Source organism: Juglans microcarpa x Juglans regia, chromosome 6D (assembly GCF_004785595.1).
Source record: "Juglans microcarpa x Juglans regia isolate MS1-56 chromosome 6D, Jm3101_v1.0, whole genome shotgun sequence".
In the NCBI taxonomy this organism is placed as follows: Eukaryota; Viridiplantae; Streptophyta; class Magnoliopsida; order Fagales; family Juglandaceae; genus Juglans; species Juglans microcarpa x Juglans regia.
This window is the reverse complement of record NC_054604.1, coordinates 29,191,785-29,207,533: the sequence shown is the minus strand read 5'-3', so window position 1 is coordinate 29,207,533 and position 15,749 is coordinate 29,191,785. Positions and strand designations below refer to the sequence as shown.

Here is a 15,749-nt window from a genome sequence, read left to right as displayed (position 1 = left end):
CGTTAAAAACGGAACTACCAAAAACAGCACACCAAATCGCCTTAGAATCGCCTCAGCAACAAACGCGAAAAGAATGTTGTTGACCCCATAACAGCTTGTATATGTTCTTTGTAATCAACAACTTATGTTGGACTCTTAACTCTCGCTATTAAAGGTTGTACATGATGATCATGGTCAAGATTGATCCCTACTTAAAACGTATACTATTCCAATGCATGTGATCAGCATATGCAGTAGACAAGGGTAAAAACCCTTTGTGAGAACACACCAAGCTTTTCACAAGTTATTTCACTACATTTAACAAATTATCTCATCTCATTTTAACAAGTTATGTAGTAGGCATGCATTATGTGTGTTGATGTATTATTATTTATTTTATATATAAAAAAAAAGCATAAAGGCCTATTAAAAAAAAAAAGCATTTTGAATTGTTAAAAAGATTTTTTTTTTTTAAAAACCCTTCTAAAAAGTGTTTAAAATATATATTTTTTTTAAAAAAATTTGGGTATTAAACAATAAACATGAAATATCAATTAAGAAAAAAAAGTAATATAAAAACATTTATAAAAGTTTTTTTTTTTTTTTTTAAAGTAACAAACCCAGATATCCAAGTTTATATTTGGTTATCACCCGGACTTTTTTCTAGGCTTATCCAGGCAGTTATCTGCTCGATTTTTAAAATCCGGATCCAAATCTGGTTTTACACCCCTACAAAGGGGTGTTTGGCTGGGAGAGAAACGGGGAATTGGGTTGCCAAACTCTATTCTTTCTATTTGATCATTGGTGAATTATTGAAAGTATTAAGCTAGAAAAATGTATTCTTGATCACATTCTAGTTTTACCTATCCTAATTTTGTTATCTTTTTTTACTTATTTGAGTTCATGCAACAAAAAATAGAGTCCAACACAATTGTGGCATGGCAGTAGTAGTCTTTTTTTAACTCTCAAGACAAAAAGACAATTTACACAAGCCTCTATTGAGGTTATCCAAAACTATGCTGATCACTCCACTACCTTCTTACCAAATAGTCAACAGGCATGTGCCTGTCAGCATGCCTAAATAACTTATGTGTAATTAATAACTCTATTCCAACTTGGAAAATGCCTTATTTTGCATAATCTCCTATGCCGTTCTGCTTGGTAAAACTACTAATTCTTGATTACGAATTATTCGATTTAGGCCTGGTCTTGAACTGGGTTATCGAAGTCTCGGCCTAGAAAAAATTTGGGCTGGTACTCACATAGAAAAACTAGGGTACTCCCAGTCCGGGTATCGAGTTTTAATTTAAAACCTGGTACACAGCTCTTTTTTTTTTTTTTTTTTTTTTTTTTTTTCGGTTCACAACTGTCTCACATCCTTTAATTCACTCTCTTTCAACCTCGACCATTTTGAAACATGCAATCCTTTGTAATTTGTTAAGATGCAAAATTAGTTAATTAAGGGAACTTCAAGCAGATTGCTACTACTTCTACTTCTCCTTCAACTGCAACAATTTTCTCTGCCCCAATATTATCAATCTCAAGTATTTTCAATTGCTTGAGACAACCTATGATTGAGGTTGGAAAGAAACTTTTCATGAAAAAATATTCATAACATGTAGGCTTTGATTTAAAAAATAAAAAAAATAATCTTGGTGCAACCCGAAAGTCGGGTTCCGGTTTTTTAAAACTTGGGCTAACCCGGTCTGGGTTCTGGCCCGATTTTGAAACTATGGTTCCCGGGCTAGAACCTGGATGAACAGTCCTAATCCGATTCTCCCTGCAAGAGACTAGATCATACTCATTCAATAGCTATCAGAGTGTGATCTCTCGATAAATTAGTGATGTTTGACATAGAACCGCCTTCTTGTTGTTCTTGTTGCTATTGCTGCTGTTGTTGTTCCAATGATTGAGTTGGTGGGGTCTGGTTAGAAGTTGTGACATCTTGCTAGAGGGCTCAAATATACTTGGTGGTGCAGGATTGTGAAGTTTTGTGGGGATGACTAAGCATCTACAAAGTGGACAAGTTGAGTTTGAGTGCAGTCATAGATGGATGCATTGAACATGAAACACATGCTTGCACAGTGGAATTTGGAGCAACCCTTCTTTGATCTCAAACTCTCCAAGGCAGATTCAACATCTGTGAAAAAAATATACCATAAATTTCCTTTACTACAATTCAACTTGTTTGGTGGGTCTCTCCATGTGAGGGAAGCCCATTTAAGCCCCTAGTGCTAATTTGGTAAATTGTTTAAGTTAGGATTTTGTTATAATAAGTAGGTTGTGCCGTGTCTGTTGCGTGTGAAGAGAGATAAAGGAAAAGATAAAGAAAAAGAAGAAGAGTGGGAATTTTTCTCACACTTCCACCAGAGTTTTGAGGAATCATCTATGGTTTGTTTTTGACGAAATTTTAGTATGTTGTTCCTAATGGCAAGAGCTTCATTTTGGTTGGTGCTAATTGTTGAGATTCCTCTCTTGTCGTTTAATGCAACTACTCACTTGGTGAGATCTTTCTTGTTGCCTTGGCTCATATCCACTTGTATGGTGATGATTATGTGTTGAACCAAGAATATATATATTTTTTATGTACTAGTAGCCTCTAGGGTGCTCTAGAGAAGACAATCTGTATCTCCATTATTGTTGATAGTAGAAGTGATGGGAACCAAAGTGGGCCTAATCTTAAAGATCATTTGCAAGTTTCAGATGAGCCAATCACAAGATCAAGAATCAAGAAGATCAAGGAAGCAATGCAAAGCTTGGTGCAATCCACTTGGGATGAAGTTACCAAAAGCCCAAAACTCAAGATGGGCTTGAAAGAAGGAGAATCAGTTTTGATCCACTTGATACAAGCTGTGGAAGACATGAATTAGAGTTATTGTTTAGACCTATTGTTATTGAAGGCTCATTAATTTTCTCAAGAATTTAAAAAGGTCCATCTCCTCGAGGATGCAACTTAGTCCTTCTATGGATTGGAAATCTTTCTTTGCGCATGTGAATCCATGCTCGAGGGATTGCTCTAGAGAAGACAATCTGTATCTCCATTATTGTTGATAGTAGAAGTTTAACTAGACAAGGTTCCGCGGTATTTCCCTTCACATTGGAAAGGTTTTCTATGTAAAAATCTTGGCGTCTTGCTTATGGGTTGCTTGATTTTCATTGTTCTACTTGTGAGTTATTATTATCAGATTGCCAATATAATTTGTACAAAGAATGGTAGAAAATATTCTGCTATTTTTTGGTGTTCACCGTAATAGAGTCGTACCAGAGCTTGGTTGATTATTTTGCTAATTATCTATGTGGATTAAATGGAGGATTCATCTTTTAGCATGATTAAACTCACTTCTTGATGTTTGGTATTGCTTATTTGAGCCTATTGATTTGGCCAATGGTAAACCAAAAAAGAAAACTGATGATGAATGGAAGAAATTGAATAGGAAAGTTGTTGGTCAATCAGATAATGGGTTGGTCAAAGTGTCTTCTATCATGTAACCAAAGAAGTATGTGCTTATAGTCTGCAAATGAAATTAGAAAGTCTTTATAAGCGAAAGATTGCACAAAACAAAGCATTTATGATAAGAAGGCTTGTAAATTTAAAGTATAGAATTGACAACGTTTTGCAGAGCATCTGAAATTTTTTCAAGAATTGCTTAATGAATTGTCTACCATCAAACTTGTCTTGCATGATGAGGTTCAAGCTTTACTTTTCTTGAATTTCATGCCAGATAGTAGTGAAACTTTAGTTGTGTCTCTCAGTAATTTAGCTCCTAATGGTGTGATGACTATGAATACAGTAAAAGACATTATGTTCAACGAAGAGGCAAGAACGAAAGATCCATTGTATTTATTCTCATTTAGAGGCACTTGTTATAGAAAATCGAGGGAGAAGTAGAAGCAGAAAATCTCATAGTGATAACAATTGTAACGATTCAAGAGAAAAGTCCACTTAAGAAAATGGATAAACTGTTTCCATTGTGGTAAGTTTGGGCATATAAAGAAAGAATGCATAAAGTTTAAAAAGGACTAGCTGAAACAATAAGGTGAAGAATAGAAAGAAAAAAAAAATTATAGTGGTTGCATCAGATGCTGATGTGTTCATTGTCTGCGATGATGGTCATGCTAATGTTGCTTGTTAGGATTCTAGTTGGGTAATTGATATAATAGCTTCTGTTCATATTGCCCCAATGCAAAAATATCTTCTCTTCCTATACCAATGGTCACTTTGATTGGGTTAGGATGGGGAATGAAGCAAATTGTCAAATTGTGGGCATAGGAGATGTGCAATTGGAAACTAGAATTGGGTGCAAATTGCTTCTCAAAGAAGTCAAGCATGTCCATGATATGTGTTTTAATTTGATTTTAATTAGAAAATTAGATGATGAAGGCTACCATAATTACCTTGGAGATGGAAAGTGGAAACTTAGTAAAGGTTCTCTTATTCTAGCCAGGGGAAGGAATATCATCACTCTGTAGAAAACAGATGCAAGGTTGCTCATTGGAGATGTTATTGCTGCTGGCAATGAAAACTCCATTGATTCATAGCATAAGAGGATTGCTCACATTATTGAGAATGGACCTCAGATTCTTGTAAAAAAACATATCTAATATCCAAGGTATGTAACTAATGACCTGTACTGTCTTATGGGAAAGCAACGAAGAATTTATTTTCATAAATCTTATCCATCTAGAAAACGTGATATTCTTGACTTCTTTTAAACTTATGTTTGACTATGAATGCCAAAAATCTCAGTGGTGCATTTTATTATATTAATTTTATTGATGATCACTCTAGAAAAGTGTAGGCTTTTCCATTGAAAAATAAAGATCAAGTGATAGATGTGTTCAAGACCATACATGTGAAAGTTCAAAGGAAAACCAGAAGATATTTAAAATGTGTTGGAGAAGTCATGGCATCAGGCTTGTGAAAACATTTCCCAAGGCACCATAGCATAATATTGTAGCAGAGAGAATGGACAGAACAATTTATGAAAGAATCAGGTGAATTCACTCTCTTGAAAAATTGCCTAATTCCTTTAGTTAAGGCAATTAGGATAGAGTTGACTTAGCCAACCTTTCTCCTTTAGGTACTTTGGATAGTGACATTCCTGAAAGGGTTTGGACATATTCCTAAAGATGAGACATCCAAGCTTTATAGCAAATCCAAGTAGTGCATCTTCCTGGGTAAACCATTGAAGACATAAATCAGAGTAAAAAAACTAGAGTCTTTCAATGAAAACTTGTTTATATGGATTTAATTTTTCCTTCTTCTATTATGAATGATGAATATGGGGGTTACATGGAAGAAAAATTTGATGCTATTAAAAGTGCTAAACTTGGAATTGATGATATTAGATCAGAACAACAAGCAGAACAACCTCCTTTAAAATCACATGCAAAAAATCAGTTAAGAAGTCTACTAGAGAGGCTTAGCCCCCCACCATATTTTCTGCTACTAAATATGTTTTGCTTTTAGATAGGAGAGAGCTAGAATGTTATTAGGAGACTATGCAAGACGATCATAAAAATAAGTGGTTGAGAGCCGTGCAAGAAAAGATGAAATGCCAGCATAAGAACCATACCTATAAGTTGGTAGAACTACTAGAGGATAAGAGAGAACTAAAGAATAAATGAGTTTTCAAATTGAATACTGAGCCAAGTAGCTTAGGCACACTTTATTGTGAAGGGAGTTAATTAGAAGAAAGGCATTGATTCGAAGAAATTTTTTTGCTCATAGTAAAAATGTCTTCTATCGTTGTTGTCTTGGTTTGGTTGCTAGTATATATAAAAAATGAATAGCTTGATGTGAAGATTGCTTTCCTCCATGGTGACTTCGAGGAGGAAATATATATGGAGTAACCAGAGGAGTTCACAACAAAAGGCAAAAAAAATCTTGTGTGTCAGTTGAAAATGAGTTTATTGGAACTTAAGTAGACACCTAGATAGGGGTATAAGAAATTTGATTCCTTTGGTCGAGCACAAGTATGACAAAACTATTTTTGATCATTGTGCATTTGTTAAAAAGCTCCCTGATGGTGGCTTTATTATTCTTTTGTTATATGTGGATGACATATTGATAGTTGGTCATGATTCTAAAAAAATTAACAAATTGAAAAAAGAATTGAGCAAGTCTTTTACTATGAAAGACTTCATGCCTGCAAAAAAGATCCTTGGTATGAATACCTCTCATGACAAAAAGAATGCCAAGTTGTGGCTATCTCAAGAGAGTTATATCAAGAAGGTACTAGATAGGTTCAATATGGACAAGGCAAAAGCAATGAGTTCTCCACTTGCATGATATTTAAAGCTAAGTTCAAAGTAGAGTCTTACAAGTTCAAACAAGCCATTTTCTTGCTATCTTCTCGGCTTCCCTCATCACTTTGACCGGCCGCTTTCTTGTCTGTTCTGTCTAGCTCGATTTGACGTGGGGCTGTCAAAGCTCGAAGCTTATCCTCAACATTAATGAAGCTGTCAGTGCGGTCCATGAACTCTCTCAACGAGGTCAGGGTTTTCTTTGCAATATCCGCCATGAAGGGGTTATAGGCCTAGATTCCCCTCAATAGTGCTGTCAGGGTGCTTTTTTCATCCTGGTCATTCGTCGTCATGCGTTCCTTAATGAAACGAGAGAGGTAAGACTTCAGGCTCTTGCCATCTCTTTACTTTATGGTCGGGAGATAGGCAGTAGGTCATCTCCTTTTTCGGCTCGCCATGAACTAAGTCAAGAAGACTCGAGACATTTCAGTGAAGCTAGTGATGGTCGGGTAGTAGGGCCCTGAACCACGCTCTTGCCGCCCCTTCAGTGTTAAGGGGAACGCCCGACACGCGACCTCGTTTGGGAGCCTATGCAGGGTCGTGCACCTTGAAGGTTTTGAGGTGCTCCAGGGGATCCTTCGACTCATCTTACGCATCTATTAGTGGGACTTTGAACCTCGGGGTCAAAGGAACCGCCATGTCGTCGGCGTGATACGGCAACTCGACGCTAGTGAGTAATTGGTCTATTGTGGAAGGCGGCCCTACCCATTTGACCACCTCGTCGTATCTGTTTTCAAGTTTTTGGAACCAGAGGTCCACCTTACGCCTCTCTTCTTTGGCTGTCTCCATCTCAGGGGACAGTGGATCTTGGAGTTGTGGTTGTGATGGTCTCCCTCCGATTCTCTATCCCCCATTCAAGGCGGCGTTTTCTTGGCGAAGGGCCACCATCTCTTCCATGAGTTTCTGTATCGTTGCCGCTTGCTCATTAATTCTCCCTTCCATTGCTTCAGGTTACTCTTCTTCTCACCGCAAGACTTGAAAGCGCATCGTAGTCGGTATACGAAGGATACATTACTTGTAGGAAAAGAAATCCTTCAAATGGCAATAATGTTGATGTCATGTTTTGCAGGCCTGAGCAACTCCACGCTAGCAGCACTTGGGCTCTTTCATACAACAATGAGAATGGGGGAGCTCAGGGGTTGTGGTACTTGCGATGCTCAAGTCAGTCCATGGTTGAAGGTGAAGAGAGAAAGTGAGAGCTAGAATGAGATAGCAAAGAAGTGTTTAAGAATGCAAGTCAGCCCCCTCTCGACAGGGTGAAGGGTATTTATACTTGGTCTGAGCGGATCCTGAGGTCATGATGAGCCGTATGCAGCTCCATACTAGGATCGTACGTCCCTGCCAACTTCCTGCTTTCCACTAGTCTTGTCAAGCCTGGCCAGAATTGTTGTTGACACCCAGGAGCGCTTTCGAGTTGCATGTCGTCCCCTAGGGCGCATTGAATGCAGCGTGACCCTGCCATGCCTGCCTGCTCTTGCACCGTTAAATACGACATGGCCTCCATGAAGCTCGTTTCTGCTCCATTAAATGCGACGTGGCTCCGGACGGTTCTTCTTGGTTAGTTGTGTCAAGTTACACAGGCTCCCTTGTCTTTTCGGTTAGTGGTGTCAAGTTGCATGGTCTCCAGTTCTCTTGTCAGGACTCTTGCCCTGCATTCTCCCTCTCGGGCCTTTTGTGCCATCCTGGCCCATCTCGATTCTTGTACGCGGACTCGAGCCTCATCTCGAGCCTATGAGGATTTCTCCCCTCATAGCTACCAACATGGCTATTTCATTAAAGCATTTAACTAATTCCAACCTAAGAGTTTGCATATGAAACTAAATATTCTTTCCAAAAGTAATTGTCCCCGGCAGGAGTAGACTTGACCCATTTTCAAACTAACAATTCAGTTCAAAGAACCTCGCCAATTAAACTCAAATCAAAACTACAAAAAGACAATGCATTCGACACTTTTCAAACTCAACCCATGCTATCCAAAATGGTGGAGCCAGAGAAACGTGAGTGCTCTTTTTTTTTTTTTTTTTAATATATATATTTTACGGTCAAGAGACCGATTCAAATCTAATAAGACATGGGTACCACTAGCTGAAGCTGACATTGCTAGTAGGTTTCATTCAGAAAATAATGCACTGAAAAGATTGGCTAACTGAGTGAAACTTATCTAATCAATATGTTCAGATGTTTTGGCGAGGAAATCGTTATTAGCCAAGGGAAAGATATCCCAAATCGACCAGTACTGCAGAGCACAGTACTCCGGGCCCTCATAGACAATGACACTTCTACGGGGGAAATATGGCTGCAAGGAGTCGCGAAGGATCAATTATTGACTCTTTCAACTTCATTTTAACTTTAATATCTACAATTAAAATTATAAATATATATGGATGATGTTATATCCACTTCGTGGGGTTACCGAATAACCCGAATATCAATTTCTTTTTTCAAATATTGACTAAACTTCTTTAAATATTAAAAAAAAAACAAAAAAAATTGTTTTTTATTGAACACCAGCCAAATCAACAGTAAGTCAAAATAACTCTTTACAGTAATATAATATCTTTTAGCCTTGTTTTTCAAATTAAGTAATTTTCTAATCAGTAGGAAGAATTGAGTTTAATCATACTATTTGTGATCCCCTATCAAGTTATGCTACCATTTTGTTAGAGTGAACACAACAATATTTTTTATAATTTTTTTATGTAATTTAATTGATAATTTAATAAAAATAAACCCACAAATAGGATAAAAAAAATTAAATAACCGACAACAAGACACTAAAATTTTTACGTGTAAAACCTTCCAATGCGAAGGGAAAAACATGGGATCTAATCCAGTTAAAACTTTTATTATCAATATTAATGCATTTACATATTGTTTTCTTTAGAGCAATCGCTAGAAGTTGCCAATACATCAAGGCTAATTATATTTTTGGTTCAACATATAATTATTTTCATATAACTGGATATTAACCAGAGCAATAAGAAAGATCTCAACAGTTGAGCATTTGCAACAACCAGAGTGTCATTTCAAATTTGCAATTATTAGCACCAATCAAAACAAAATTGTCACCAACAAGAATAACATATTAAAATTTCATCAAATCAAACCACATATGATTTCTCAAATCTCTTATGAAAGTGTATGAAAAAGATAAATTTCCTTTTTTTTTGTTTTTTTCCCCTCTCTCTCCACACCACACATGACATGGCACATCATTTTTTTAAACAAAAAGTTGTCACCACAAAAATATCTTATAAAAATAAATTTAGACTGATATGATTTTATATAATACATTAAATTTATTTTACAATAAAAATAATTTTATAATCTAATGTATTACATTAAGTTACGTCAATTTATAGATTTATTTTTATAAAAAAAATTTCTAACTAAAATATGTTTAAACAAAACTACTTATTCAGAAATTAGCAAATAATTACCTAGCTGAATCGGTTTCCCTCACATTCACATTGAGAGACCACCCCACAAAAGTGCTCAGCAATGGAAAAGATTATGTTTTTCAATGTTCTGTGAACGTTGAAAGATCGTATATAGTCAGTCTCAAGACTAATTATTGTTTTTTAGTAATATACTGCTATATCAAAATAGTCCCGGAAGAACAAACTTCTTTTTCATAATTAAAAAGTAAATTCCAAACTTGCCTATAAATTAAGCCCCAGTTTATCCTTACAGTCAGTCCTCTAGAACTGTTGTACACCACCAACAGACATGGATCAGGGCCTGAGTACCTCTCCTGCGCGCGATCCTCCCCTTCACAGGCTTAGATATGCAAGTCGCACAGCCTTCAACCGCATGTTTGCGGCAGTTTACTTCTCTGCCATCTTAGTGCTACTCCATCACCATGCACTCAAGCTCATCCACTCCACCACCTTCGCATCCTTCCTCATCTCCCTCTCCTTCCTCGTCTCCGATACTTTCCTTGCTTTCTTGTGGTTCACTCGTCAATGTTTTCTCATGACCATTGTTTATCGTGATGAATATCCTGAAAACCTCCAGAAGACACTACTCTTAAAAAAATCTTCTTCAGACTTTCCAGGATTGGATGTGTTTATATGCACCGCCGATCCGTACAAGGAGCCACCGCTGAGGCTGGTGAGTACAGCCTTATCGGTCATGGCTTATGACTATCCGACGGAGAAGATTTCGGTTTATGTATCGGATGATGGGGGATCACAGGTGACACTCTTTGCTTGCATGGAAGCTGCTAAATTTGCATATCACTGGTTACCATTCTGCAGGAAGAATAATATAATAGAGAGGAGCCCAGAAGCATATTTTGCATTAAATCATTCTTCATGGTTCTTCGATAAAGAGGAGATTCAGGTAATAATAAGTGATTAAACATCTTTTAAATATAATAAATTATTAAATTGTGAATAAGATGTTAACGTATCACACAATAAATAGAAATGAAATGATATACCCACCTCACAGTAGACACAATGTACTCTACACAATTGTCGGATTGTTGCATTAGTTCTCTTCTTTTTTTCTTTTTTTTGGAGCGTTGCTCAGTAAGAGTAAGGTCAGGTACAAGAACTAAATACATAAGCTTTATATAAAATTTTTTAAAAAGAAAATCATTACTCTAGTAAAAATACGCGGAAAGCCTAGATCAAAATTTCATACCCAAGCACCGAGACCACCTGATCACCTGTCTCCCCCAAATTTCAAACACAAATCCAGGCCACCACCGTCCACATCGGCACGGTAGGTAATTCTCTATGCTCTAATTGTTCTCTCTTCCAAAAATCCTTGTTCCGGCCTTCACGCAGAGATATGAGAACCAATCTCAGAATTTTAACAATTTCAGAAAACTCGAACCACGGACTATGTTTGTTTCGACTGAAAATACTCGAAGGAAGTAAAATCAACCAAATATATATATATATATATACACACACATATAAGCGCACATAATAAGCAAGTTGAAAAGCTAATGATTACCCCAAAAAAAAAAATAATTTCTCGGCAGAGATAAGCCTTCACATTAACGGAAACCAAGCTGCTAGCTTAGCCAAAAAGAGTACGAAGATCTGGAAAAAGGTGTTTGCTTTGCCCCATACATGCACGACGACGAAGCGTGCTCCAAGACAAGATAAATATGGCCGACAGAGATAATTAAGTAGTACCTGTATATGGACCACAATAATTGTCGCTTCTATTTTTTGGGAAGCTTATTTGGACGTTTCCAATCATTAGTTCATTAAGAAAAATTAAAGAGTAATTTTGTGGGCACAAAATCAATGTTAATCTTGCCACGTCTATTAATGTCATCTACCATGTTTCGCATATTATATGATTAATTATATTACATTTATAACTATAATATATATATATATATATTGTTAAATCAACATACTATATAAATGGGCCCATTAATCCCACTTAATGTGTAATAAGAAACACTTGAGTAGTGTTATTTGATAACTTTTATACTACACATCATTCATATGGCATAATTTGATTTGTAATATTTAAAATTTAAATTTATCTTCTAAATAAAATTATGTCACTTGAATGGTGTATGACGTAAAAGTTTTTAAATCGATTTATTATTTAGACATTAATCAATGCATCAATTGTTGAATATGGTCATGATGATCGTCCCTTAAATATTTCTGTAAATTTCAATTCTCTACATTCTATTGAGAAAGTCTGTGTCTAATTTTGTTGGGTTAGATGTAGGATTGTCTCATTGTTGATTCGATTATTAATTTATCAATACTCCTCTTGTTCAAAACGTACGTTATCACAGAAAATGTATGAAAGCATGAAACAAAGGGTAGAGAGAGTCCTTGAGAAAGGGAAAGTTGACGAAGAGTATATCACTGAGGAGCTAGAGCGCAAGGCTTTCAGCCAATGGGTAGATCATGGATTTACCCGGCAAGACCATCCCACTGTAATCCAGGTACGTACATTTATCGTATGAGTAGCATTATATATATATACATATATATATATATACTTACAATTTTATATACTAGACTCATTGTATTAGTTTTTTTACTGACATGTCAGTATGATTGTTATGTAAGTAAAAATTATAAGTACAAATAACATTTTTCTTGTCTTATTAAGTTTATTAGTTCCTAATTAGATATTAATTGGCAGCTTAAATCAACCATGAGCAGGTCTTGTTAGAGAGTCGCAAAAACAAAGACGCTACCAACCATTTAATGCCGAACCTCATCTATGTCTCTAGGGAAAAGAGCAGGACTTCATCCCACAATTTCAAGGCAGGTGCCCTCAACGTAATGGTAAGCTTGCCTATATCTACACCAAAATGCTCCACAATGTTATCTTTTGTTAACTGTTTTTTATCATTCATTTTCATGTATTTATTTTGTTTTCTCTTTGTCATCATGTATTGAAGCTTCGAGTGTCAGCCACCATGACCAACGCACCCATAATCCTCAACCTGGATTGTGACATGTATTCTAATGACCCACGAACACCTCTTCGTGCATTGTGTTACCTATTAGACCCTAAACTCATGTCCAAATTAGCGTATGTTCAATTCCCTCAAATCTTTCATGGGATCAACAAGAACGATACCTATAGTTGTGAATATAAACGACCGTTTTGTTCTAATCTCTTGGGATTGGATGGAGTGTTGGGCCCTAATTATATTGGAACCGGATGTTTCTTCAACCGACGAGCTTTCTTTGGCAGCCCATCAACCATTGTGCCACCGGAGATCCCAGAACTTTGCCCCGACAGTGTTGTTGACAAGTCCATCCAGTCCCAACCGGTTTTGGAATTGGCACACAAGGTTGCAAGGTGTAACTATGAGTACAAGACCAAATGGGGTTATGAGGTCAGCTTTTTCTTATTATTTAGCACCATGGTGTTAATTAGTAGCTTTCAATTATATTAAAAAAACTAGAGATCTGAGCTCATTTTATTTGGAGTAGTTCAAGCCTTTAAATTTACTAGGAAGCAAGACTTGCTATTTATTAATTAACGTTTAATAGTTTTTTTTTTTAAATTACACATGTCAAATAGTAATGGAGCTTGATAAAGGCTGATCTAATCAAATTCAGAATCATAAGAAGCAAAGGGTTTAAAAAAGGTAAATAAACTAATGCAAATGGTAAACCGCAAACTATTTCAATACTTGATCATAAAACTCTTTGAAAAAAGAGTTTACCATTTGTAGCACATGGTTCAATCATCAGTTAAACAATCTTGGAAACCTCTTAGTTTTTTCTTATTGTCTCTCATTTTATTGGAAATGAATTGACCATTTTAACTAAATTGTATTTAAATTTGGTAAGAGATAGACACATCATGTAGATTCTACAACATTTAATGGAACATGCATAAGATTTTCGGACAGTATGAACTCCAGATATGCATTTAATACTATACATATTTCTCTTTGTATTGAACCATTCAATTCATCCAAACAATCAAGAATCTCAATCCACTTAATTGTGTTATAATATGAGAAGATATTTGTAGAGCATTGGAATTCAAATGGAGAATTATGGTCTGAATTAGAATAAATGGACTGGATGTACAAATTGGATATATAGGTGGGCTACAGATATGGATCACTTGTAGAGGACTTCTTCACAGGGCTTCAACTACAATGCGAGGGATGGAGGTCCATATTTTGCAACCCTAAGAGGGCAGCCTTTTTGGGTGATGCACCAATCAGCCTTGTCGATGTCCTAAACCAAGTCCAGCGATGGTCCATTGGTTCTCTACAGGTTGCCTTCTCCAGTTTTAGTCCCTTAACCTGCGGTATTAGATCTTTGGGCCCTCATATGGGCCTTGCCTACACTCATTATTGTTTCTGGTCCACGTGGTTTATTCCTCTCACCCTCTATGCGTTCCTCCCCCAACTATGCCTTCTCCATGGACTTTCTGTATTTCCAAAGGTATGCTTTTTACAGGTTATAGATTTTTTTTTATTCATTACTTAGCTACTAATCAAGACTTTGTTTTATGAATAGAAAAAGATTACTAACACATTTTTTCATGGTCAAACTTTTGAACATTAAGCCTCTCCTTTTATTATTCTACCTTCCATCCATTTAGATTTTACTTATTGGTGAAACAATATTGCAGCTATCAGAGCCTAGTTTTATCTTGTATGTATTTCTTGTCCTTGGAGCCTATGGACAAGATCTCCTTGAATTTATGATAGAGGAAGGAACAGTTCAAAACTGGTGGAATGATCAGAGAATGTGGATGATACGAGGGCTCTCATCCTTTGGGTATGGAAGCCTCGAGTTCTTCCTAAAATGTTTAGGCATTTCCACATATGGTTTCGGTTTGACCAACAAAGTGATCGATGATGAACAAAGCAAAAGATATGGACAAGGTATGTTTGAGTTTGGAGACTCATCAAACATGTTTGTGCCATTAATAACAGCAGCCATTGTCAATTTGGTATCATTTCTTATGGGGCTTGTACAAGTTCTAAGAGGTAGCAAAATGGAGGGTCTATTTCTGCAGATGTTCTTAGCAGGTTTTGTAGTGCTGAATGCCTTGCCAATTTATGAAGCCATGGTCTTGAGGAATGATAAAGGAAGAATACCATTCAAAACTACTGCAACTTCAACATGTCTAGCTTTGGCTCTTTATGGGCTAGTTTCTCTTCCTCTTATGGATTCAAATTAGCCAATTTGCTTTTTACTGTCTATATTATTCTTGCTCTTATATGAGTGGAACATTATATAATTTATCTGTAACCTTCAGAAAATTATATAGTAGGCCAACATTTGTGCTATGTGGTATTAAGAGTTGAAAATAAGCATGGCAAAAGTTGAATGTCTTGTGAAAAAGGAAATGGGATTTAGAGATTTTTTCATTGCATCTTCCTACTATTTTGCATTTCTACTGTTGCATGGAGTCTAGACTCTATTGTTTCCTTTCTTTCTTTTTTTCTTTTTTTTCTAAGCAAGCTCTACATATAATGATTAACAGATAGATCAGGAATATATGAATAGTGGAAATGGATCTTGAAAAACACCCATTAAAACTAGTACCGCACAAAAGAAAATAAAAGACGGGCACTGGGAACAAATAAATGTTACCTACCTTTCCTCTAAGGGGGAGCTGCAAAAAATGTCGATTTTAGTACAAACTGATAAGCGGATTATGAACCTTAAGGCAGAGACCATGGTGGTTGGTGTGATTGCACCTTATTATTCTGGAGCGATCGTTGGGGAGATCCACTTCATGTCCTCACAATCCTTGGATGAAGGAAGATAGCTCTTATATTAAAGTGTCATATAAATAAAATTGAACCGCATCGAGCTAGACGTCATCACAAATGTCTTCTATCAAACTTCTCTTAGGTTTGGCTGCTAGTATGATTTAGAAATTGAATAGCTTGATGTGAAGATTGCTTTCCTCTATGGTGAATTGGAGGAGGAAATATATTCTAAGCAAGCAAAGGGCTTCACAGAAAGGGAAAAAAAATCTTG

At 36.3% G+C, this 15,749-nt stretch overlaps 1 protein-coding gene across 4 annotated transcripts in view; it reads left to right on the top strand.

Annotated features, from left to right (window-relative positions):
- The window catches only part of LOC121235785 (cellulose synthase-like protein G3), a 28,592-nt gene extending 13,462 nt beyond the window's left edge, over positions 1 to 15,130 (top strand). The window contains exons 1-6 of one of the 4 annotated variants that reach the window (XM_041132198.1): positions 9,869 to 10,629; positions 12,065 to 12,217; positions 12,441 to 12,566; positions 12,683 to 13,126; positions 13,848 to 14,195; positions 14,386 to 15,130. In XM_041132198.1, coding sequence (XP_040988132.1) covers positions 10,015 to 10,629; positions 12,065 to 12,217; positions 12,441 to 12,566; positions 12,683 to 13,126; positions 13,848 to 14,195; positions 14,386 to 14,940 — 2,241 coding nt within the window. In that variant the 5' untranslated portion in view covers positions 9,869 to 10,014 and the 3' untranslated portion in view covers positions 14,941 to 15,130. Of the gene's footprint in view, positions 1 to 9,868; positions 10,630 to 12,064; positions 12,218 to 12,420; positions 12,567 to 12,682; positions 13,127 to 13,847; positions 14,196 to 14,385 lie in introns of those variants that run through there. The other 3 variants (XM_041132197.1, XM_041132201.1, XM_041132199.1) reach the window with 3 other exon arrangements.
- The last annotated feature ends 619 nt before the right edge of the window (positions 15,131 to 15,749 follow it).